The 26,321-nt window shown below is 46.4% G+C and overlaps 1 protein-coding gene and 1 pseudogene across 2 annotated transcripts; one reads left to right on the top strand and one right to left on the bottom strand.

Annotated features, from left to right (window-relative positions):
* Positions 1 to 3,135: 3,135 nt before the first annotated feature.
* On the top strand, positions 3,136 to 24,811 carry ZNF354A (zinc finger protein 354A). The gene is made up of 5 exons (XM_079772777.1): positions 3,136 to 3,294; positions 4,271 to 4,358; positions 9,242 to 9,368; positions 10,579 to 10,674; positions 22,704 to 24,811. Exons 2-5 carry the CDS (start codon positions 4,326 to 4,328, stop codon positions 24,266 to 24,268), a joined length of 1,821 nt encoding a protein of 606 aa, XP_079628903.1. The 5' UTR covers positions 3,136 to 3,294; positions 4,271 to 4,325; the 3' UTR covers positions 24,269 to 24,811.
* On the bottom strand, positions 20,881 to 21,979 carry LOC307100561 (histone H3.3A-like; annotated as a pseudogene). Its single transcript has one exon. The product of its transcript is annotated as a histone H3.3A-like (transcript).
* Positions 24,812 to 26,321: the final 1,510 nt, after the last annotated feature.

The raw sequence follows: 26,321 nt of genomic DNA, 5'->3' as shown, positions 1-26,321 counted from the left end.
TGAGCCAAACCAGCTAGGGCTTTAGAGTTTCTTTTTTAGTGGTTGGTCTAGGTAACAATATCTATACTAATAAAAGCCTAGGTGGCCCTCGTGCCCTCGCATGATGCCCTCACGCCATCACAAGATGGCTGCCCCCATGTCATCACAAGATGGCTGCCCCCCTGTTGTCACAATATGGCCGCCACAAGGTGGCCACCACAAGATGGCCTACAGGGAAGGGCAGTTGGGGGAGAGATCAGGCCAGCAGTGGAGGGCAGTTGGGGGCAACCAGGCCAGCAGGGGAGGGCAGTTGGGGATGATCGGGCTGGCAAGGGGGGGGGGCAGTTGGGGGCGATTGGGCCTGCAGGGGAGAGCAGTTGGGGGCGACTGGGCCGGCAGGCAGAAGTGGTTAGGGGCAATCAGGCAGGCAGGCAGGTGAGCGGTTATGAGCCAGCAGTCCCGGATTGTGACATCCCCAAGGGGTCCCAGATTAGAGAGGGTGCAGGCTGGGCTGAGGGACACCCCCCCATGCACGAATTTCGTGCACCAGGCCTCTAGTATTTTAATAAATGAACTCAGTTTAGTTAAATATATTTAACCAACAGAATTAATTAGGTGAAATGGCATGAACGGAAGCCATTAAAAAACACGACTGAGGAACAATACTTATAGGCAAATTCAAATAAATGTTTAAGACATATTCTTAAGTGGAGAAAAAAACCAAGATAGTTACAACTGCAATTTGCAGTATTCCATTTTGTTAAAATGAGAGCTGCAGTGATTGACTGATAATGAATATGTGTAGTTCAGAGGTCTGTTAAAAGATGTTCACCAAAATGTTAACTGCTTATTTCTGCGTGGTTGGCATCAAGTGCATTTTTCTTTTACTTAAGAAAAAAATTATCAACCTTTTAAATGGGACACGTGTTCCATTAGTAAAATTTTAAAAATTATAGTTGGTTTCTCAGTGCCTGGACTGCCCCTCCCCTCCCACGCTGCCTGGGACTCTTCCCTCCATTCTCACATTGTGGACTGCAGGGGCCACCCTACTGATTCTACGCTTTTGCTTTCCCCCATAACACTTATCTTCTAATCTAAAAAGTGTCAACGTAAGATGTTATCAGGGATTTTAGTAGCTGAAACTTGACAAAAAACATGGCTACTGAACCGATCAAATAATTGAATCAATACTCCCTCCCCTGAGAACTGACCTTTAGGCCACTTCACAACGGACGTTCCACTTGCTGAGACCATTATCTCTCTCCTCCAGACTTTCCTAGAATCCAGACCTGCACAGAGAATTCTCTGCCCAGACAGAGCCCGCCTAGAGTCCTTTAAAAACCTCTGACTCCCCAACTTTGGGTGCTGGTGCCATTTTGGGACTCAGCCCATCTGGGTATCCAGATGACCTAATTATATATATAAAACCCTAATATGCCAAATAGACCGAATGGTGGAACAACTGAACAACCAATCACTATGACATGCGCTGACCACCAGGGGGTGCGTGCGGAACATGGTGGGTGTCGGCACAGGGGGGATGGTGGAGCAGGTGAGTGGGGGTGCCAGACCAAGGCGAGGTGCCGGTCACTGTCATTGGAGTGAACCTCTGGTGGTTACTGAAAATTCTTTGCTCCCGTGAGCCACGGTCCTGCCCAGCGCCCGCACCCACTGCTGGCACCAGCCCCAATTGCTTCGCTGTGCTGTTAGCAGGTGCAAGTGGGGTCAGCACCATCAGTCCTTGGGAGTGGCAGCAGCGGAAGCGGGGCTGCCTGCAGACAAGGGGCCGGGAGCCACGGTGAGAGGGGCCAGGAGGGGGTGCGGAGGATAGGCCGAGACCCGCCTCTGTGCCCACTGCAGCCTCATGGCCCACAGTTCCTTTCAAGGTGTACGAATTCGTGCACTGGGCCCCTAGTAAATTCATATTCTTTACCCCTTTTTGCCTTATGCATTCCTCCTTCGGCAACCCTAACATAAGAGACACTCAAACTTGTGAAGAATTTTTGTGAGTTTATTTGAGCCAAATTGTCGACAAATACCAGGAAGCAAAATTTTAATGGATTGAGATAATGCTTGGAGAGAATGCACCTTGTTTGATACATTGTAATCAAAGGAGGAGACATAAGTGGGTTACATGAAATCCATTGGTAATCGATTAAGGAGAAATCAAAGTGGGGAAAGCTTGGATTGATTGGATGAAAAGTAAAATGATAGATATATACTTTCTTATATAGGTGGGTGCAGGATAGTTAACAGTCAACAATTACCATATTTTCTGGCGTGTAAGAGGACTGGGCATGTAAGATTTTCCTGGGTTAAAAAGTAGTCTTACACGCCAAAAAATACGGTAATAGTAAATAGGCTTTTCGCCCAAGTCTCTCTCATGAATAGAGTGTCAGGTACCATATTTTCCGGCGTATAAGATGACTTTTTAACCCAGGAAAATCTTATACGCCCAGTCGTCTTATACGCCGGAAAATACGGTAACTCAATAATAATGAGGGCATCTCTGCAGAGCAGTACCTGTGCCTTGAGGGGATCTGGAAAAAGGAAAATTACTTAGACATTCCAACAATATGTTATGGTAGATGCAAAAACACAATGGACAGGCTCAGTTAAGGTAAAGATTGACTTTTGTCTGGGAAGATACTGGCCTAGGACATGACTACACACCGTAAACGGCTCTTTAGTTTAAAAAGTTTTCATTTCAGACCATCCTTTGTGGTTACTTTAGGTCTCTGAGTTTGCAAGGCTGCGGAGCAGGCCTCCCCTGAGCTAATCAGGTTAGTATGTGTCCCCTTTTTGTCCACACAAGTTATATAGTTATGTTCATGGGTTATGTATGCTCTTTACCTCCTCAAAGAGTTCTGGAGAGCAGTGAGCAACCAATGACCTTCGTTTTTTTCACGGACACATTTCCAGCTGCTACAACAGGGTTGGCACACGCGCACTTTCCTTGAATGACGAGGGGAAGTTAGTTGGTGCTGCCTGTGGTCTGTCTGCCTTACATCTTTATGCGGGTGCAGAGAAGACCCCGATTGGGGAACCTCCCTTTCCTGACCAGGAGCGCAGACAGGCTCTGAGGACTACACTTCCCAGAATCCTCGGTTCTCGCGTGGGCTCCATTTCCCAGAGAGACTGCCCGCCCCGGCCGGACCTGCGTGGGGCGCTGGACCTTTGCCGCGGGAGTGAGCGCCTTCCCGGCCGGACCCCTGGAGGAGTCTGGGCTGGAGGCGGCGGTCCGGCCGGGCGGTTCCCGAGCCTCCCTCCTGCGGAGCGCGGCAGGCGGAGGCGCGGCCCCCGGAGCGCGGCGAGGTGAGCGGCGGCGGCTCCGCGGGGTGCGGGGGAGGGAGGCGGCCCTGGAAGGATGCGCCGCACAGGCCGAGGGGCGCGCGCGGGGCCTTTGTGGGCGCGGGCCGGGCACCCCGCCTCTCCTCGCCTGCCCCCGGGAACCGCCCCGCAGACGTGCGCCTGAACGCGGCAGGTCGGGCACTTCGTCCCCTCGGGCCCGAGGCCCCGCCACCCTCCACCCTCCGGCTTCCTTCCCACCGTCCCGGCGCGCCACCTGCCCGACCCTGCGATCCGGCCGTCGGCCCGTGAGGACGCGGTTTCCTCCGCTCGCCGTCGCCTCTGCCCTCCCGGAGGCAGGCGGAGCGATCCGTTTTCCGCGAGGAGGGAGTTGCTGCCTCGCCCGGCGGCAGTCAGGACCTCGACCCCCAGCTTTGGTGTCCGTGCCCTCTCCTCGGACAGCAGCCCCCGCGCGCCGGAGGGAAGGGATGTTTACCTTCCCGAAGCTGTTTTCTCTCAGTTTCTGGAAATGGATAACTTTACAGGAGGGGCCGGTAGGGTGGGGAAAGCTTGTGGTGGAGAAAGTTGTCGCACGCGCGCCCGTGAGGTTGGAGGGGGTGTTCGGAGCGCGCCGTGGTGGGGATCCTGGGCGCCCGCGCCGGCTGTGTGAATTGGGGCGAGCGCTCCCGCTCCCGCTCCGCCCCCAGTTTCCCGACCTGTAAACCGGGGGTGCAGACACTGCGGGCGGTGCTGTGGACAAAATGACATGGGCGCTGCCTGGCACTGGGGAGGCGCCGTGGTTCGCTGCTGCTGGCGCAGTCTTCGGCCTTGTCCCCTGAGCCGGGGAGAAGGGGCCTGACCTGGGTGGCCGGTCTCTCTCTGGTCCGGTCTGCCCCTCGCTCCTCCTGACTCCATTCTCAGGTGTGGGGATCCGAGAGCTGGTGAGTCTGAGGGTGGCAATAGAAGGGGCTTCTCCCTCCTGGCGCCCCTTTTCTTCTCTCAGTTCAGCCTTCTGGAGACTCTGCCCATCCTCGGGGTGAAGAGCCCAGCGAGGGGACATGGCTGCTGAGCCGAGAGGAGCAAGCCCTCAGGTGAGTTCACTGCATCTCAGGTCTTGGGGACAGATGTTTCTTTGTTTGTTCTTTTTTGTTTTCTGTTTTCCCTCGAACTGAAGTTCTCCACCCCATGCAGTCTTCTCCAGGATTTGGAGCGCAAGTCTTTTTCCAATTGAAGAGCTGGTCCACCTGGGTAGTGAATCTTGCTCTCCCCCCCCCCCCCCCCTCCATGTCTGGTGTTCCCTTTTCTTTCCCTAATAGACACTCTTATTCATTAATTTCAACTCCCTACATGATGACTAATTTGACAGGTCAGATGCCATGTGTCTTAGCTCACTTGGGGACCGAACAAACAAACGTCTCACTTGGCAGAGTTCCTTCCTGGCCCTGCCTCCTCGCTCACCCCCATCTCCCTCCCTGCCCTTGGCAGTCGTGCTTTCCTGTTCCTTTCCACCCTCAGAATCCTCATGACACCTTCCCCAGGCTTCTGCAATCCATAGTTTTTAACTTTTCCTTTCTGTTACCTTTGTTTATTTATTTTTTAATCTTTATTGTTGAAGGTATTACATATGTTCCCTATTTTCCCCCATGCTAGCCTGCCCCGACTCCCGTTCCAGGCCTTCACCACCTCCCTGTTAACTTTGGATCGTGTGCCTTGCTTCTGCACTCTTGAAAACTGATCTTGATCTGTTGTTTTCATCTTTATGTGTGTGAATGAGGGAGGGCCCCATATGGCGAGCCAGTGCTTGGACAAAAGATAGCCATGCTGGAGGGGACATAGTCAGAGAGATCTCTTGACTCTGGGGGCAGAGAGAAGACTGCAGGAAGCGCAGGGAGGGTTTCATGGGATATTGGTAGTGGAGAGGCAGTGTGTATGTGGTTAGGAAGTAGGGCTTTTGAGCCAGATGGCCAGGTTTGAACCCATGTCCTCTTGTCATTTCTGGGCTTTGGTCAAATAGTTTCACCTCTCTGTACATCAGTTTCCTCACCTGTAAAATGGGAATAAGAAAAAGTACCTACCTTATAGTTTAAGTGAGAGGCTCACATGAACTAGTGCATGCAAAGTGTTTAGAGCAGGGCCTAGCAAAATATCATCATGGTAGCTGAACAATGTTTTTCTAGTAATAATACCATTAATGTTGCTAGATAGACACATAATCCTATCTAATAAAAGTAATATGCAAATTAACCATCACTTGCTATACCCACAAGCCACGCCCACCAGCCAATCAGGAGCGAGTATGCAAATTAACCCCAACCAAGATGGCTGCAGCCATGGAGCGAGCAGGAGGCTTGGGTTTCCTGGGCAGTGGAGGAAGCCAAGCATTCCGCACACCCTGGCAGGCCCAGGCCTCCACTCAAGGCTACAAAGTTTCGATTATAGAAGATAAATAAATCCCAGATACCAGGGCCTCCACTTGGGTCGCTGGGGGGCGTGGCCAGCCTGCAAACCACCACAGGCCCCTCGCCCAGGCCGCCCCCACACCACAAAGGAACCCTCACCCTATCGGGCCTAAATGGGCAGTCGGACATCCCTCGAGGGATCCCAGATTGGAGAGGGTGCAGGCTGGTCTGAGGGACAGCCTCCCCCCTTGTGCACCGGGCCTCTAGTCTATATATATAAAAGCCTAAGCTACTGGCCGTCTGGCTCACCAGCCAGTAGCTATGACACGCACTGACCACCAAGGGGCAGATGCTCAATGCAGGAGAGGAAACCACAGGCATGGAAACATGGAACAGACTGATGAATCTCAGAGGGAAGGGGGGAGGAGGAGGGGCGGGAAGAGATTAACCAAAGATTTTGTATGCATACTAGAGGCCCGGTGCATGGATTTGTGCACCAGGCCTCTAGTGTTATATAATGTTCATAGAACCCATAAATACTTGTCCTTTCTTTACTCATCTTCATCTGATAATAACAGGCAATGTTGCTGGGAATGCCTTGAGGGCTTTACCTTTGTTCTCACTCTCATAACAGTGTAGCAGTTATCCCTATTTTATTATTATGTTTTAAAAAATATTTATATTGATTTCAGAGAGGAAGGGAGAGGGAGAGAGAGAAACAGCTGTAATGAGAGAATCATTGATTGGCTGCCTCCTACACATCCCCCTACTGGGGATTGAGCCCACAACCCAGACATGTGCCCTGACCAGGTATCACACTGTGACCTCCTGATTCATGGGTCAGTGCTCAACCACTGAGTAACACAGGCTGGGCATATTTTCCTCGTTTTACACGTAAGGAAATGGGGGCTCAGAGAACTCAATAACCTGAATTCAAACCCAAGTGTGTGTGGCCTCTAAGTTCACACTGTTATCGTCCAGCCATTGCTCTGGTGATCTTCAGAGCACAGCGCAGACCCCGCCATGTGTTACCAGGCTCTTCTGCACCGTGATGTTCTGTTTTGGACTCAAGAAGTTTGGTGGTGTTTGATCTGAGGCTGTGGCTAGGGCCTCCCATTGCACATGTGGGCTGCTTTTTACCCAAGGTTTTGCCCTTCCATTCCAACAGAGCCAAGTTGGTCTCTTGCCCAGAATCATCTTCATCCTGTGTGTGAGTGCATCCCGTATGGCATTCTCCCTAACCTTGCCTGCTGCCCACACGTCAGTACTGCATGGACCTGTGTGGATATCTCACTGACGGGATGTTTATGACCAGAGAGAGAATAGACTAAGCACTAGATTAAAAGAAAACTAATTATTGTCTTGCCTCTGTCACTAATAAATTATGTGACCTGGGGTCTTGACTGCCCTGGATTTTGGGTTCCTCACCTCTGAAATGAGGATTGAACTAGGAGATGGTGTACAGTCCTGTATGGCTACACTTTTTCTTTCATTGTTCAAATCATTTCATGAGCTTTTCTTCTCTACCAGTTGGGTTTTAAATTCTCTTTAGGAAAAGATTGTTTTGTATTCCCCCATATGCCAATAAGTTATCTTATTATACATGTGTTGCACTCTCATGTTAAAAATTCAGAGAATAAAAAAAATCCTAATATATAAAAAGCCAGGGGCCGTCACGACCGAAACAACCAGATGGACGACTGAACACAGGCTGCGTGGGGCGACCAGGCCAGTAAGGTGGTTAGTGAGGGACAACCAAACGACTGGACAGCAGGATGCGTGGGGCAACCAGGCCGGCAGGGGGTTAGTGAGGGATGCCCAAATGACTGAACAGCAGGCTGTGTGGGGTGACCAGGCTGTCGGGAAGGGGGGCAGTTGGGGGCGACCAGGCTGGCAAGGGAGGCAGTAAGGGGTGACTAGGCTGGCGGGGGGTGGGGGCAGTTAGGGGTGACCAGGCAGGCAGGAAGGTCAGCAGTTAGGAGCCAGCAGTCCCGTATTGTAAGGGGGATGTCCGACTGCCGGTTTAGGACATCCTTGGGATCGGGCCTAAACCGGCAGTCGGACATCCCCTGAGTGGTCCTGGATTGGAGAGGGTGCAGGCTGGGCTGAGGCCCCCCTCCCCTGTGCATGAATTTTGTGCACTGGGCCTCTAGTGCATATATAAAGAAGAAATTAAAATCACTCTTACCCTGCCCCAGCCAGTTTGGCTCAGTGAATAGAGCCTGCGGACCAAAGGGCCCCGGGTTTGATTCCGGTCAGGGCCATGTACCTTGGTTGCAAGCTCCTCCCTGGCCCGAGCCCTGGTTGGGACATGTGTAGGAGGCAACCAATGGATGTGTTTCTCTCACATCGATGTTTCTCTCTGTCTTTCCCTCTTCCACTCTCTCTAAAAGATAAATGGAAAAGTATTCTTGGATGAGGATTAACAAAAAAAAATAAGCGCACTCTTACCCCAACATCTGGAAATAATCACCATCAGCTCTTTGGTATGCATACCTCAGAATAGTATTTTATGCATCTTTGTTTATGTACATATGTATACATGTACATATGTATGTATTTATTTTATCATTCTAACTTTTTTATTGTGACAGAATTTACCACTTTAACCCTTTTTGAATGTATAATGCAGTGGCATTAAGCACATTCACGTTGGGTGACAATCACTACTGTCCATCTCCATTATATGGATTATCTCATTTATTTCTTGACCTATGAGTAGGTATTGACAGGGAGTTTGGCGAACAGGTAAAGAATGGCACCTTGGACATCCACCTGAGGTGGAATTTCATCTCTACCACTGAGCAGCTGTGATATTGTGATTTATAATATAAAATATATGTTTGGTCTTCGTCTCTGTTCCTAGCACATAGCTTCCAAAGCACTTATAATTCCCTAAGTGATTAGTAATATGTGGGTGTTTTCCTGAAATAACTTCAAAGCAATAAAGATGAAGTGGCTATGCTTTGTTATTCATAACCAGCCCTTTTCAATCACACCAGAGTTTGTATTAATGAGGTGACTTTAGGAAAGCCCTAAGGTTGGGCTGGTTGCCAGAGAAACCAACCCTGACTAGAAGGTTGGAACTTTCAGCCTTCTACCCCGCTGCCTGTCTTGGGCTGGAGGTTGACTCAGTCCTGTAATGAGTTAACCAGTTGTGTACATGTAATGGCCAGTGATTTAATCCATCATGCCTTTGTAATGAAGCCTCCATACAAACCCAAAAGGACAGCGTTCTGAGAGCTTCCTGGTTGCTGAATGAACATGTGGAGAGTCAAGGAGAGTGGCACACCCGGAGGGTGGGGAAGCTCCGCGCCCCTTTCCCCAAAGCTTGCCCTGTGCATCTCTTCATTGACTGTTCCAGAGGTACATCCTTTTATAATAAACTGGTAATCTTGTAAGTAACTTGTTTTTCTGAGTTCTGTGAGTCACTCTGGCAAATTAATCGAACCCGAGGAGTGGGCTGTGGAAATCTCTGAATAAGCATTTCCTAGTAGCCCGTCTACCGCCCCACTGCCACCTTCTTCACTCTGTGTGGGTGGTCCTGGGTGAGCTGGGATGGCTTGTCTTTACAGATGTCAGTGACGTTCAAGGACGTGGCTGTGCTCTTCACGCGGGATGAGTGGAGGAAGCTGCGTCCTCCTCAGAGACACTTGTACCAGGACGTGATGCTGGAAAACTACAATAACCTGGTCTCGCTGGGTAAGGAAGTTGCCCTGGAGAGACATTTCCCTATAGAAATGGGGGTAACTCAGCACCTGCTTCTCTGAATAAAAGCTTTGGGTCATCAGAAACTTTAGCCGAGTTTTGCCTGAGGATTGTACACTTTGGATCCAAAAATAAATAGTGAAAACCTTTCCCTTCTGTAGGCACTGAATTGCCCATGGAAGGCATAGCCTGCAGTTCCACATTAGAAATGCCCTCCCACTGAGGCATCATTTCCCATCATGATTGTTCTGTGTTTGGTTGCTCACCTCTCAGCAGGGAGCGGAGCGTCCCTCCACTCTCTTCATTGACCTACCACTTGCCTTTCCTAATTCTCTTTTCCAGTTCAGAAACTGAGCTAATTTAGCACCTGCTTCCCTGGGTAAGTGCTATGGGTTGTCCAATAAACTTCTGCTGCGTTTGCTGTGAGATTGTCCTTATGGGCTATCTCTAAAAGTAAACCTTAAAAACACATTCCCCCTGTAGGCATGGAGTTGGCCATGGGAATGGGGGGGTGGTATTGATAATCACCCCTTCCCGCTGTATCATTACACACTAGAACTTTCTTCAGGGTTAAGGCATTATTTCCTCGCACCGATGGTTCTGTGGTTTGTTTTCAAGTCTCTCAGCAGAGGCTTTGTCCAGTCTCTGGACCTATCACTTGCCTTTCCTACTTGTCTTTTCCGGGGGTCAGCAGACTTTCTGTGAAGGGCCAGGTAGTAAATATTTTAGGCTTTGGGGGCCACGTGGTCTCTGTAACCTGCTTTTATTTTGTCAGCCATTCTTTGTTCAAGGGCATCTTTAGACAATGGGCCGATTTTGCATACTTTGCTGACCACTGCCATCATTAAAGGGAGTCAGATTGTGTTTCTCATTTTAAACAAGCTACTTGGTACATAATCCTCTCCATAGTTATCTGTTTACAAATTTAATTCAGTCTATACATTCTATAGGAAGCCAATAACACCCTAATAATCAAGGCTGATATTTATGCTATTTCTCTAATGTACAACTAATTATTACTTAGTCGTGTGCTACAAGTCCCTTCCTTTTTCCTAGCACACCCCTCACATCGTGTGGGCACAGCTTGAAGACCCCACAGAAGCTTTTGTACCATCCCCCGAGTTTCCACTCAGATCTGAGCTACCTCTTTGTGTCAAAACAAAACCAAGTCTTTTCTTTCTTTCTTTTTTTGGTCTATGAACAGGGCTCCTATTTTCCAAACCAAAAGTGATCTCCCTGTTGCAGCAAGGAGAAGAGCCGTGGAAGGTGGAGGAAGAGAGTCCTGGGGGCTCCTCTCTCGGTGAGTGGGGCTGAGGTGCCCGGGAACCCCCAGGCGAAGGTCTGGTTATTAGTGGATGGGGGGGGGGGGGGCTTGCAGAGGATGGCCGGGAAAGGCTCTCCAGGGTTCTTGGTCCTCAGAAGTGGTGGAGAAGGGACGCCGAGGACCCAGACACAAGCTTCCTCCTTTTCCCTGCTAATCACTTCGTGATGGATCTGTCAGGACCTTTTCTTACTCTTTCCTGTTGTTTCAGAGGAGGGCCGCGTTCTTGTGTTCATTCAGCAAACGTGGTGTATGTAAGGGCTTGCAAGTAGTTCATTCTGACTGAGGCTCAGGGTGTGTGCATGGGGAAAGAAGGAGATGAAGGGAACGATTTTGGAAAATTGGATTGGGCCCCATTATAAAGTGCTTTGGTACACTTCTTAGGGATGTGAACTGCGCGATGGGTGACTGCAGAGGGTTTTAGGCAGAAGAATTCTGTGGCCATTGACATTTTAGAAACTTTGGTCTGAATCAGAAACAATGTAATGTCCTTCAGTGAAGCGCCGCTGAAGGAGCTGGTTTGTCCCTCCTCTGGCATACGGCCAGAAAGAGCACCTGACGTGCACAGAGCTCCCTCCAAGGCACGTTAAGGACTGAAGCAAGTTCAGGGGCATTGTTATCACGTGTCACCATTTATGTTTAAAGAAAATTATGTGGGCGTTTGTCTAAGGTATAATATACAGAGAAGTTAGGGGCACAGCTTAGCTGGTAACAGTAAGTTTGGAATGGGATCCAGAATAGGTGGGATGAAAGGGGACGTTATTTATATGTAATCTTTTGATTTTTCACATGCAGAATAATTCATGAATTCCTTAGTAATTTCAAATTAAAAACAGTCACTTTGGAAGCATTGCAGGGGATAGATTTAAAGCGAGGCAAAACTGGGTATGGGAGGTTTCTGGAGACCATTGTATAATGTAGGCAAGACGTAACTAGGGATGAAGGCTCGTGCAGTGGGGTTCAGCAGGGAAGAGGAGGGGCCGCTTGTTAAGGGTACAGGACAGATTGAGTGTGGGATTGGTTTCATTTGAGATGTGAGTGAGGTACTCTAGTAGAGCTCTCCATGGACAGCTGTGTAAGTATATGGGATTGGGACTCAGGGAGGTCAGGGAGCCATTGGTACAAAGGTGGCATTTGAAGCCTTGAGCTGACCAAGTGAGGGCACAGAGCAAAGGACAGAGTCCCATGAAATCTCGACATTTATGAGGTGGGTTAGAGAGATGAATCGGGAGAGGAATGGGAGAGGCTGCTGGGATGGGACTTGGGGACAGAAGGATGCAGATTGTGCTGTGGAGCTTGCCGTCGAGTAGGGAGACAAGTGTTCATGAGCTGAGTGCGCACGGGGTGCGGAATGGCCAGGGCCTCCTGGGAAGGATCCAGAGTGCTGAGAACGGAGACTGGGAGGAAGGGAGGAAGCGGTGTCGGCGAAGGCTTCCCTGAGGAAGGGTGGATCTGAGGATGGGAACAAGTATTCCAGACGTAGAAAAGGGCACATGTGAGCTTCCAGAGAAAGGAGGCCAGCGTGCGCAGACGGGAGTGAGCGAGAGGAGGGTGCTGTCTCCCAGCCTTGGTAGGGTAGCATCACCAAGTAGGTGTCCCGGGAGACCCAGTGGCGCAGTCTCCCTGACCGCCTGAGTTGGGTGCCCTAGGAATGTCCCCTACATGGGGTCAACTCTCAAGCTGGCTGACTGTGAGGATTGACTCTGACCACAGCGTGCAAGGCACTGTGGGTGCTGACCACATGAAGCAGAATTCTCCTCAGGATGGTCTGGTTCCTGCTAGCTCTCCCTTTGGATGTACTTGTTGAGCTAATGGGATCCTGTTTCGATGTCTGAAGCCTGGCAGTGGGTGTATTGGCTGTGGGTCTCTTGAAAGGGACTCACGTAGGTCAGTGTCTGACACTACTCGTGACTGGCCCTGGGCAACCTGTTTGGAACTGCAAAGTGATACACAGTTTTGGGCTGCCTCCGCTGGGCTGGGTGCATGCAGGAAGGCCAAGCCACACACCAAGGCCAGCTTTCACTAGCATCGAGCTCCCGAACAGGGTGCAAATCTCAATCACCCTGAGGTTGGCCCCCGCCTGCCTCTGCCTGCTGGCTGCCTGTTCAGCTCAGTGTCAGAAAGTGCCTCCGGCAGTGTGCGAGTTCCAGAGGTAGCTTCTCAGTGAGTCACCAGATGGTGGTGAGTGGTGTTCACCACACTGATACAGATTCAGACTTGGTGCCAGTGCTGGCCTGAGGACACTCAGCAAAAGCCCCGGGTACACCATGGCCAGTGGCCACCCACCAGGTGCCCACAGACCTTCAGGGTGGGGCTGGTGTAAGGGAGTCGTTGGGGAGGGCAGCAGAATTTATCAGGCCCAAACCGAAGAGAGGGCTCTGCACCTGTCAGGTGTGCGAGGGGCCTATGCCCCCTTCCTAGAGCCACACAGTCCGTCTGTCCCGGATGCCGCCCAGTCCTTGTTGAGAGCCTGAGCTCCGCAGGGTGGGCCTCCAGGAATTGAGAGGATGGGGCTAGTGGATCTCACAACTCGTCTCTGAAACTCCCTGGGTCTGCCCATACATGCGCATCCCAGGCCCGGGCAGCTGCCTCCTCCACTGGGCATGAGCTCCGGAGGGTGGGATGAGAGGGAGGTAGGTGGGAGGAACTATTGCTTTCCTCCAGGCTGATGCCATATGCAGGGAAGTGCTCAACCCAAGAAAGATGGCGTCTGTTGTCAGTGTGGGAGAGGGAGTCAGCACAGGGACCCTGTTGGCTCTCCCTTCAGCTCTCATCCCGGAGCCATACAACTCCATCTCTCCTCACACGACTCTCATCCACGCTGAGCCTTCCTCTGCAAGAGCCCAAGGGAAATGTCTGCAGACAAGACTTTGTGTGCTGGTCCTCTAAGAGGGTGCCTGGGTTTCTGGCAGACTCCTGTCTCTCCCTGGTGGACAGAATTCCTGCTGACTTTCATAGCCAAATGTCATAGGGGCTCCTTTTCTTGGCTCTCGTGGCTAGCCCAATAGGGGTTAAGACTCCACAGTATCAGGGGAGACCTTTGCAGCTGAGATATCCCTCTGGATTCTTAGCCACTGCACACGGGTGTGAGGCCAACACTTTCCCATCTCCGCCCTTCCTACCAGTCTTGATGTGGCTTCTTCTGTCAGTTCTTGGTTAAAAGACTCCTGTTCAGCTAGTCTTCAATTGCTTATTCAGCTTGTTCTGTATTTTAGTTGTAATTCCCAGGGTAGTTCTGGGAGGTCAGTGTAACTTCCCACCCATTCTGCTGCCATCTTGGATCCTTCCTCCTCATCCTTTCCCCCTCACTATGCATTATTTTTCCTGAGAGTGCTTATCAATGCCTAATAGTACATATTTATTTATTATCTGTCTCTTCCTCTGAATTGTAAACGCCCTTATACTGGGTTGTCTGTTTCATTTGTTCCCATTTCCCCAGTACTTAAAACAGTGCCTGGTCAGAGTAGGCTTCCAGTTACTGAATGTGTGAATGACTTGGTGGAGACAGAAAGAAGCAAACGAGTTTCAGAGACTTTTGGGAGACAAAAGCAGCAGGACTTGGAGATGGATTGGATATGGAAGATGAAGGAGATGAAGTTGTCCAGGATGCTTGCTTGGTTTGTGGCTTGTTCTGGGATGGACAGTGACAGCATTCACTGAGATAGTGACACTGGAAGATCAGAGTTGAGAGATGATATAAATTTGATTCTGGATGTGTTAAATATAGATGTCTTTGGTTGACCTCGTTATCCAAGTGGAGATGTCAAATAGCCTCTTAGATTTGGAGTACCACCCCTCTGAATATAGACTTGGTGTGAAATGTAAATTTAGGAGATCCTGGTCAAGGTAGGCTAATTGAAACAGTGGCTGAATTTGACTTAATTTATGGAGTTCAGATTATAGTAAGAGCAAGAAAGAGCCTCTGAGTCAAATTTGAGAAACTCTGGCATATTAGGGGTAAGGTAGAGAGAAATGAAGCCATAGGGAAGGCAAATGGAGGGCTGTGATAAGAGGAAACTCGGGAAAGTCAGTTGTCATTGAAGTCAAGGTTCATAGTAGGATTGTTATCAGTAGAACTTGGGAGAAATAGATGTTTTTGAGACATATTTAGATGATAGAATAAACAATTCTTTTTAAAAAATATTTTATTGATTTTTTACAGAGAGGAAGGGAGAGGGATAGAGAGTTAGAAACATAGATGTGAGAGAAACATCGATTAGCTGTCTCCTGCACACCCCCCACTGGGGATGTGCCTGCAACCAAGATACATGCCCTTGACCAGAATCGAACCCGGGACCCTTCAGTCCACAGGCCGGAGCTCTATCCACTGAGCCAAACTGGCCAGGGTGAATAAACAATTCTTGATAATTGATTAGCTGAGGGTTATGAGGGAGAGATATTACTGATGCCTCTTAAAGGTTTAATTCAGAACTGGTGTCATTTACAGAGCCGAAGGATTATAAAGATTGGAGGGTCCTAACTGGTTTGGCTCAGTGGATAGAGCATTGGCCTGCAGACTCAATGGTCCCAGGTTCGATTCTGGTCAAGGGCATGTACCTTGGTTGTGGGCACATCCCCAGTAGGAGGTGTGCAGGAGGCAGCTGATTGATGTTTCTCTCTCATCGATGTTTCTAGCTCTCTCTCCCTCTCCCTTCCTCTCTGTAAAAAAATCAATAAAATATATTAAAAAAAAAAGATTGGAGGGAATAATCATGAATTGAGTTTTAGGCATGTTGAATTTGAGGTGTCTTTGAGACATTTAAATTGCTATTTGGAGTAGGTTGTTGTATAAATGGGTGTAGAGAGTAGAGAAGTCATGCATGAGGTGTATGTTTATAATGAAAGCTGGCCCATGGAAAGAGTGCAGAGTGAGAAGATTTGGGGGCCTAGTACTAAACCCTGAGGAACTCTAAGGATCAAAGAGGAGGTAAAGCAAGTGCACAAAGGAGACTGAGAAGCCCACCAAGGAAAGTGAGGCTGGTGAACAATGAGAAGAACGTGGAGGAAAGTTCGGCTTCACTAGCTTAGGAAGAGAATGTCTCCAGGAAAAGGAGTGGTCACTATCAGATGCTGCTGAGAGGAAGTTAGATGAGACCTGGAAAGAGCATCTTGTCTTAGCCATATGGAGAGCATAGTTGCCTTAGCAAGGGTGGTGGTGAGGACAGAAGCCAGAATGGAGCCAACGAGTGGTGAGTGAGCAGGAGGAAGTGAAGTGTAGGATACTGTAGTCAGACTTGAAGAAGCAGCAGTAGCTGGAAGAGCTCTTCTATGCTTATATAAACAAATACTCCTGTATATTCTCTTTCCTTTGTCCACTCCAGTGATAGTACACAACATACATCATTCTGCTCTTTCACTGGATATGGCAACTTTCCATGGCAGTATGTAGAGAGCGTCCTCACTATGGGGAGTGGGGAGTGGGAAGGAGGCCTTCGGCTGGCTCTCTTCCGAGGGGGAAGAGGTGATTTTGATTGTTGACTCCCTCTCAGCACCCATCCTACAGCACATCAGCAAGTCCAGTCCTGTTAGCACTTTCTTAATAGTTGATCCGGATGCAGTCATATGTCGTCCACTCCTTTCTCAGCTACATAACTGCAGTAGCCTTTTACGTGATTTATCTCTTTTCTGCTTCTACTTGTGCCCCACCAGTCTGTTCTCTGCATAGTAGCCAGCTTGAGTGTGGTCATGCAGTTTCCCTGTGGCTTTCTATCATGCTAAGAATAAAATTCCAAAGACCTTACTATAACATATGAGGCCTTAATATGACTTGACCCTGTCTGTTGTGCTAGTCTTATTTGCCATTTTCCCTCTTGCTCACTGCATTCTAGGCACACAGCCTCTTGGCTGCTCCTCTGAAGTCACCACACTTTTGTTTGCTGTTGTTTCCTTTGCCTGGGAAGCCCTTTCTTCACATATCCATATGGCTTTCATTTATTATTGTTTGTCATTTCATTTCACAACTTCCCCCAGCACTCTCACACACATACCGAAGTATAAGCTCCAGAACTCCTAGTCATCACATTCCCTAAAACATTACCTGGCCCATAGTAGGCAGTAATAACCATTTGTTAATGGAAAGGATGTTTGCAGCACATTCAAAGATAAAGAAATACAAAAAACATGGAGTGCTCCAGAAACTGCATATAGCTCAACATACCTGACAAGAAGCCAGGGGAGGGAGATGAGGACAGGTGGACAAAGGTCAGAACATGAAATACCTTGATCACCATGTTAAGTACTCAGGACTTATTATATAAATTATTAAAGATAAATTTGAGGATCTAAGGACGTTTGTAACATGATAAGATAGATTTTAGGAAGATGACTCTGCCTACAGTGTAGAAACTGAATTGGAAGAGAGCAAGGCTTGGGGCAGGGAGACTAGTTAGGAGACTATGGGAGACTACAGTAAAGCATGAGAAACAAAATACCATTTGTGCCAAATGCTCAGGATTCTAGTAAAGGTGTTGGTCACAAAACTGCAGTCTTTACATACAGGCCTAAGGCAGGATCTCTAACTTTATTACAAGCTAGAATCCAAATTGCAGAATCTTAACTATCTTCTTCTCATCACATATACCAAACCTAGAACCAATGACTAATATAGTCACTGGAGAAAGTACCCCATTTTTTGTGACTGCCTTTCATATTTTGCCCAAATAATGTATTCAGATTTGATCATTTAATTTATCAAGACTTAGATGGAGAGAAGGAGCTAGGAAGGTGTTTGGCAGGAAGTAAAAAATTCCTGGTTCCCTTACAATAAATAGTAAAGATATGGGTGCATATAAAATTAGTCAAGGAGTCTGTAGAGTGAAAAAAATAAATAAATCTCAAAGCCTAAGGAATACCAGTTTTTAAAGAGGGGACAGAAAATGTTATCCATGAAGGATCTGAGAAGTGAATATTGGTAGAAGAAAGGAGGAAAGTAGAATACATTATGTTCACCAAGTAGAGGGAATATATACACAGTAGAGGCCCGGTGCATGAAATTCATGCACTGGGGGGAGGGGAGGAGTGGCGGGGAGGGTTGTTCCGCAGCCCAGCCTGCAACCTCTCCAATCTGGGACCCCTTGGGGGATGTCCGACTGCCAGTTTAGGCCCGATCCCTAAACCGGCAGTCGGACATCCCTCTCAATCTGGGACTGCTGGCTCCCAACCACTTGCCTGCCTGCCAGCCTGATCACCCCCTAACCACTCCCCTGCTCAACGCCTAACTGCTCCCCCGCCAGCCCGATTACCCCCAACTGCCCTCCCCTGCTGGCCTGGTCCCCCCCACCCAACTGCCCTCCCCTGCTGGCCAGATCGCCCACAACTACCCTCCACTGCCGGCCATATTTGACCACATGGGGGCGGCCATCTTGTGCGACGGTGTGAGGGTCAATTTGCATATTACCTCTTTATTATATAGGATTTATATGAAAGTGAATGTGAGATAGGAATCTCAAATGAGATGCAAAGGAGCCCTTTAAATGGTTACCTCTAGCCCAGAAGAAAATGCCAAACTATGTGCACAACCATTCCCCTGGCAAAATTTAATATTCAATGAATTGTATTTCTTTTTTTTTCTTTTTTAATAAATCTTTATTGTTCAGATTATTACAATTGTTTCTCCTTTTTTCCCCCCATATCTCCCCATCACCCGGTTCCCTCCCCCCCGTTGTCCTTATCCATAGGTGTATGATTTTTGTCCAGTCTCTTCCCATAACCCCCACACAGACACCCCTTTCCCTCTGAGAATTATCAATCCACTCCCATTCTATGCCTCTGATTCTATTATGTTCACCAGTTTATTCTGTTCTTCAGATTTTTAATTCACTTGATTTTTAGAATCACTTGTTGATAGATATGTATTTGTTGTTCATAATTTTTATCTTTACTTTTTTCTTCTTTTTTCTCTTTTTAAAGAATACCTTTCAGCATTTCATATAATACTGGTTTGGTGGTGATGAACTCCTTTAGCTTTTTCTTATCTGTGAAGCTCTTTATCTGCCCTTCAATTCTGAATGATAACTTTGCTGGGTAGAGTAGTCTTGGTTGTAGGTTCTTGCTATTCATCACTTTGAATATTTCTTGCCATTCCCATCTGGCCTGCATAGTTTCTATTGAGAAATCGGCTGACAGTCGTATGGGTGCTCCCTTGTAGGTAACTAACTGTTTCTCTCTTGCTGCTTGTAAGATTCTCTCTTTGTCTTTTGCCCTTGGCATTTTAATTATGATGTGTCTTGGTGTGGTCCTCTTTGGATTCCTCTTGTTTGGGGTTCTGTGCGCTTCCTGAACTTGTAAGTCTATTTCTTTCACCAGGTGGGGGAAGTTTTCTGTCATTATTTCTTCAAATAGGTTTTCAGTATCTTGCTCTCTCTCTTCTGGCACCCCAAAAATTCGGATATTGGTACACTTAAAGCCATCCCGGAGGCTCCTTATGCTATCCTCACACTTTTGGATTCTTCTTTCTTTCCGCCTCTCTGGTTGGGTGTTTTTTTCTTCCTCATATTCCATATCTTTGGTTTGACTCTTCGGGTGTGGTGGTCTACTCTGTATATTCTTTATTTCAGACAGTGTATGCATAATTTCTGACTGGTACTTTTCCATTTTTTTGGTATTCTCATTTAGGTCCTTGAAGGTCTCTTCAAGTTTCTCAGCGGTTTTTAGAAGATTCTTGAGTAACCTTATAAATATGGTCTGAACACTGTGTTGTCCATTAGTTTGCTTTCATCTATCTCTCCTACTTGTGACATACTTCGATGTCTCCACATTTTGGCTGCCTCCCTTTGTTGATGGAGTGGCTTTGTGTGGTCGGTGACCTATAGGGGCCGGTAGCTCAGCTTCCCCAATCACCCTAGGTGGTCGCTCTTGGTACTCCCCTTTGTGGGCTGAGTGGAAAGTCTTGGTGTGGTTAAAAGCCCTGATTGCTGTTGGTACACTGGGAGGAACTGATCTCCGGTCCAATTGGTTGTGAGGGCCTGCTGTGTCTATAACGGAAGAATTGCTGTGCTGGAGACACAGTAGGGTTTTGGTGCTCACTGAGTCTGCCTCTTGAATGTGTCCCTTATGAGTGGTTGAAATCTAGTGTCGTCCACACCGACAGAAAAGTCACTCTCACTCTCCGACCGATGGCCGAGAGTCCCGTAGGCGTCTGGGTCCCCCTTGTGTCCCCAGAAACTGGAGTTCAGAGTGGTTGGGATTGTTGGTATCACTGGCGGGAATTGATCTCCAAGCCAGTTGGCTGTGAGGATCAGCAGTGTCTCCGCTGGGAGAGCTTCTGTGCTCAGCTTGGATGGGGCGGAGTCTCAGGGTGGCACAGACAAGCTTTGGTTTCCCGTCTGCTCCGCCCTAAAAGGGGCGGTTTCTCCGTGCCCAAATTAATGGCTGCGCGCCTCTGAGAGAAGGCAGCTTTCGAGCCTCTCCCGCTGCCTAACAGACCAGTTTCTCCCCAGCTGGGGCTGGATTTCAGTGCAGACCGTAGGTTTTGTTTTTCTCCCAAACGAGAAATCCAGCCACTGGGAGGGCTGTGCTCAGCTTGGATGGGGCGGAGTCTTAGAATGGCGCAGCCAAACTTGCTTTCCGTCTGCGCCGCCCTAAGAGGGCCGGTTTCTCCGTGCCCTAATCAATGGCTGCGTGCCTCTGAGAGAAGGCAGCCCTCGAGCCTTGCCTGCTGCCAAACAGACCAGTTTCTCCCCGACCGCAGCTGGATTTCAGTGCAGTCGGGAGGTTTTGTTTTTCTCCCAAACGAGAAAGCCACGCAGCGTCTGCTGCCCTCCCTTTCCGCGCGCTGCGAGCAAGCCTGCCGCGTATTCAGCCGCCCGCCCTTTCCGCGCTCACGGATCTCTGCACCTCCACAGCTCCTGAGGCTCAGCGTCCCCCTCTCTTTTTTTCTCTAGTTGTAGGTTTTCCACTCTGCCAGCTTTCTGGTGGTTCTGGACGGTGTGCGCTCTGTTTTCCAGTTGTAGTTTCAAAATTGTTGTGGTAGGGAACAATTAGGTGTTTACCTTATGCCGCCATCTTGGTTTCCAATGAATTGTATTCTTACCCAATTTTAATATTTATTGAAATTAATTTTGTTCTTTACCACTTCATCTTATTAGTCCTTTTTTTTACCTTATGTGTACATATATACAGTGTGTGTGTGTGTGTGTGTGTGTATATATATATATATATTTTAGTTTAATGTATTTTAATAGCTGACTTGCAGGAACAGCACAGAAGACAGACAACATTAAAAACATGTATTTGCATGTAGGACAACTAAATTAGAAAAGTATATTGAATGGATGGAATCTACTGTATGATAAAAATGCTACAAACACCATTTAGTTGCCATCAATAAGAAATTTACTTGTTTAAAAAAAATCCAAATGCTGGCATTGTCCTGAAAAATTTAACAGGTTTTTTTATATTGTTATAAAGTTGAACTGCTGAAACTTGTTCACTGAAACATTTGACTTGCATTAATGCTTTATGTCCCTGCATTTAGGTTAAAAAAATTCACACACAAATAAAAATGGAAAAACTACCAATACCCAATTTTTGTCCCCTATTTTCAACTTGTAATCATATACTTAGGTACCTTTTGACACCATGGAAAAAAAATATCTAATGTTCAGAACTACCAATAACAGGAAGAAGATAATTTTTTTTTAAAGAACGAAATGTTTTCCATCATAGTGGACTCTTAAGCACGTTCCCCAGGTATGCAGCGTGCTAGCTGGATGTCTTTTGGCATAATTGTTATACGTTGGCATGGAGAGCACACAGGTTGGTGTCTTCAAAAAGGCCAACCAGATAGGCCTCACTTGCCTCCTGCAAAGCACCAATAGCTGCACTCTGGAAGCGCAGATCTGTTTTGAAGTCCTGGGCAATTTCTTGCACCAGACGCTGGAAGGGAAGTTTGCAAATCAGTTCAGTGGACTTCTGATACCACAGTACCAGGCCTGTAATGATGAGGTTTCTTCACCCCTCCAGTAGAGGGCGCACTCTTTTGAGTGGCTTTGGTAGCCAGTTTCTTGGATTTGCGGGCAGTCTGCTTTGTACGAGCCATGGTATAGAGACCTCTTTACTTACCCCCCTTCTCCTTTGGCTGGAGCTCCATGAGCTGGAGGTAGCGCAGGCATTAGGGATGGTGGCTGCGAACACCCCTTTTTATATTTATGCCTATCTTATTTTTGATCTTTGACTTTGCTACTGTGTTTGCAGTTTCTCATGCTTAATGCATGAGCAAGGCTGCTTCCTAGCTTTTGACTTTTGGCTTCAGGTCTACTTGTGACTCCTCTGTAACTTAATTCAATAATGCCTTCTTATGTGAACTGGCCCTGAAACCCTCCCAACACCCATGTAATGTACTGATGTGTAAGGCAACTTCTACAAGTATTTGAATCATGTTTGTGTGTGAAAATAATGTATAAATAATTGAGAATATGTGACATTTTTCAAATTTGGAATTTATATGCAATTAAGAAAGAACAACAAAACATTTTGCATATAATTCAGATGCCATCAGGAAGATTTTGAGGTTAATAGGGTATGCTAATCTGATTGTAAAGAACACTTATGGGGGAAAAGGAAAGTTAAATCTAAAGGATACAAAGGAATTTGGCATGAGGGAAATGGAGGAAAACTTTCCAGATTAGGAATGATTACATAAAGAAGAGAAATGTCATGAAGATAATTTAGGAATCTATCATGGGCTTTGGACTCTGATCCCAGATTACCTTTCCTAATTCATACTCTTCTTTTCTCCATTCTTCATTCACCAGTTCTCTTAGTCACTCTATACTCACCATCTTAAATGTGTTTTTTAAAATTATTTTTTCTACCCAAATACTTCAGCTCTCATTGATTATTTTCCCGTACTGCTTAAATCTCCTAAAATTTTCCTCTTACTATTTTTTGGGCAGATACCAAGACCTTATTTAAAGATAATCAATGTTTATTTATTCTATACATTTTGTCTCTGTAGCCAAAAGCTGTATCACATGAAACATCTTCATTTTGTTTTTCCCCCCCTCCAGGATGGAAGAGCAGTCATAAAACCACAAAGTCAACTCAAATGCAAGATTCTTTAATTCAGGAGTTGATAATGAAAAGATCCAAAAGGAATGGACCCTGGGTCTTCAAATCAGAAAAAACCTGCATATATGAAGACAGATTAGAGAAAAAACAGAAGAAAAAAGAAAGTGTTCAGATACTTTCAGTCACCCACAAAAATATTCTTAGTGTAGAAAGAAGACATAAAAATACTGAATTTGGCCAAAACCTTAGCTCCAAATCAGTCCTTATTAGGAAGCAGGTGGTTCCTAGAGAAAAAACACTACCAAAATGTGAAATACAAGGAAACAGCTTCAAACAGAATTTAAATTTGATTAATCAACCAAAAATCAACACAGCAGAGAAACGCTATAAATGTAGTATATGTGAGAAAACCTTTATTAACACTTCATCTCTTCGTAAACATGAGAAAAACCATAGTGGAGAGAAATTATTTAAATGTAAAGAATGTTCAAAAGCCTTTAACCAAAGTTCAGCTCTTATTCAACATCAAATAACCCATACTGGAGAGAAACCCTATGTATGTAAAGAATGTGGGAAAGCCTTTACTCTTAGTACATCCCTCTATAAACATTTAAGAACACATACTGTGGAGAAATCCTATAGATGTAAAGAATGTGGTAAGTCTTTCAGTCGAAGGTCAGGCCTTTTCATACATCAAAAAATCCATGCTAGAGAAAACCCCTGTAAATATAACCCAGGTAGGAAATCATCTAGTTGCAGCACATCCCTTCCTGGGTGTCAGAGAATTCATTCCAGGAAGAAGTCCTATTTATGTAATGAATGTGGTAACACATTTAAGTCTAGCTCATCCCTTCGTTATCATCAGAGAATTCACACAGGAGAGAAACCTTTTAAATGTAGTGAATGTGGGAGAGCCTTTAGTCAGAGTGCATCTCTTATTCAACATGAGAGAATTCACACTGGAGAAAAGCCGTATAGATGTAATGAATGTGGAAAAGGCTTCACTTCTATTTCACGACTTAATAGACACCGAATAATTCATACTGGTGAGAAGTTTTATAATTGTAATGAATGTGGTAAAGCCTTAAGTTCCCACTCAACACTTATTATTCATGAAAGAATTCATACTGGAGAGAAACCATGTAAATGTAAAGTGTGTGGGAAAGCCTTCAGACAAAGTTCAGCTCTCATTCAACATCAGAGAATGCATACTGGAGAAAGACCCTATAAATGTAATGAGTGTGGAAAAACATTCAGGTGTAATTCATCCCTTAGTAATCATCAGAGAATTCATACTGGAGAAAAACCATATCGATGTGAAGAATGTGGGATATCTTTTGGCCAAAGTTCAGCTCTTATTCAACATCGGAGGATTCATACAGGAGAGAAACCCTTTAAATGTAATACATGTGGGAAGACTTTTAGACAAAGCTCATCACGTATCGCTCATCAGAGAATTCATACTGGAGAGAAACCTTATGAATGTAGTACATGTGGGAAACTTTTCAACCACAGGTCATCTCTTACTAATCATTATAAAATTCATATTGTCGAGAGCCCCTAGAAAGTAGATTTGCATGTAAGGAAGCCTTAAACCAAAGCTTATCACATGAACACATGAGAGATGGAATAAATGTAATGGATGCTTAAAAAACATTTCTATAATTTAGTCATCAGATATTAAATTCCAAGGGTATTTCTTGACTGTGTAATAGTGAGGAAAGTGTTCATGTCTGTAGACACTTTTTAAAATAACCTGAAATGAATTCACAGCAAGAGACATTAACTTTGGGCATTTGTCAAATAGAATTGTTTTATTTCTACAGCAGTGTACACTAGGCATGTTATTGTCAGTAACATCTGGGCCAGGGGTGTGTGTGTGTACTGGATTTCTCATAAAACAACTGTAAACTGGTAAAAACTTTTTTAAAATAACATTTTAATAGCATATAAAAGATGTGATCAAAGAAATACATTTTTAGGAGAAAAGGACCAAATAAAATATAAAAATGAAGTAAAAATTACCTCTCAGTTTCTGAGGTTTGACCTTTCCTGACCTTATGTCAAACTGTGCATGGATATCATTTAAAAATAGAAATAAAGTCTGATGCCTTTCTTTGTTCTAGTAATTGCTGTGAGTTGAGGATTTTGTATCCAATTTGTAATTCTGTTCTCAGAATTTTTTCTCTGAAGTTATGAATGTGAGCTTTCATCTTAGATGTATTAAATGGAAAAATCAGTAAAGTTTAAAGCCATATATATATATATATATATATATATATATATATATGTATATATATATATATATATATATATATATATATATATTATATGGATATATATATATATATAAGCCTAAGTGACCAAATGACTCATTGATTGGTTGCTCAATGCAGGAGCTGCCCAGTGGTGGTCATTGCGCTTCCACTGCGGGAGTGCCACTCAGCTGACTGACTTGTCCCAGCAGCCCACCAGCCCAGCGGCAGCCACTCACTCCCTCAGTAGTCCTGCAGGTCCAATTGCTGGAGAATGGGCCAGGCACCAACGGACTGGCCGCCAGCACTATCTCAACAGTGCCTCTGGCCTCCTGGAAATTGGCCTCAGGCACTGCGGCCGCTTTTCCTCCCTAGAGCTCTGCAAGGAATAAACAATATAAAAGCAGCCACCAGGTGGCTCTCAACAATTGGTGCAAACATCAGTGGGACAGATCCAGAGCCCAGCTGGCAAGGGCATCTCACTGCCCGCCCAGAGGGCCGATCATGTCCTGGCCCCCTCTCCACACCCCTCGGGAGGGGCGCCAGACGCAGGGTTCACGGCTGGTGAGTGCCACTGTGGTGGCGTGAGCCTCTCCCAATCAGGACTAACTGGGCACAAGCCCATGGCAGGTGCAGCGGGGCCAGGATGAGTGGGAGCGGCAGGCAGCATTGGACTGGTGGTGTTGGACTGCCAGTTTCAGCCCAATCCCTGCAGGCCATGTCGAGGGACCCCACCCGTGCACGAATTTGTGTACTGGGCCTCTTGTATGAATATATAAATTCACAACAGAGGAGTTTTCAAAAGAAGGGCAATGAATCTTAACACCTGTGTAAAATGTTAAAAGGTACATCAATATTTTCATGATATAAATAGTATGTTATTCTTATTTGGTGTTCTTTCGTGTCAAAAATTTTAGGAAAACAAAAAGTACTTATGAGCAACTCAGTAATTAAAAAAAAAATCACAGCTTTGTGGCAGGAACTATATACTGCACGGCTGGGAGTTTTAAGACACAGCCCTTCGAGAAGCCATGAATCGGGAAAAATGAGGTGGAATTCAGGGGCTAGCCGATGAATAAGCAAATTATTATGTCAATATGTAAATATGGTTAACAGGCAAATAGGTGACTTGTGATAATACATTGCAGTGTAAGAATGTAAAGATTTGAGCAGGATAAAGAGGAGATTGAATCTAACCAAGGAAACCTGGAGATATCTAATGCTTTCCGGAAGCAGTGATATCTGAGCCAGAATTTGAAAGGATAAGTACCCTCCAGAAGGTGAGATACGCATTTCAAATAAAAGGAGACTGCCTATGTAATGACACTTTTGTGGAAACTCAAGAATAGAACTGAGGAGCAA

This window comes from Cnephaeus nilssonii (assembly GCF_951640355.1).
Source record: "Cnephaeus nilssonii genome assembly, chromosome: 5".
NCBI lineage: Eukaryota > Metazoa > Chordata > Mammalia > Chiroptera > Vespertilionidae > Cnephaeus > Cnephaeus nilssonii.
This window is presented reverse-complemented; position numbering and strand designations above follow the sequence as displayed.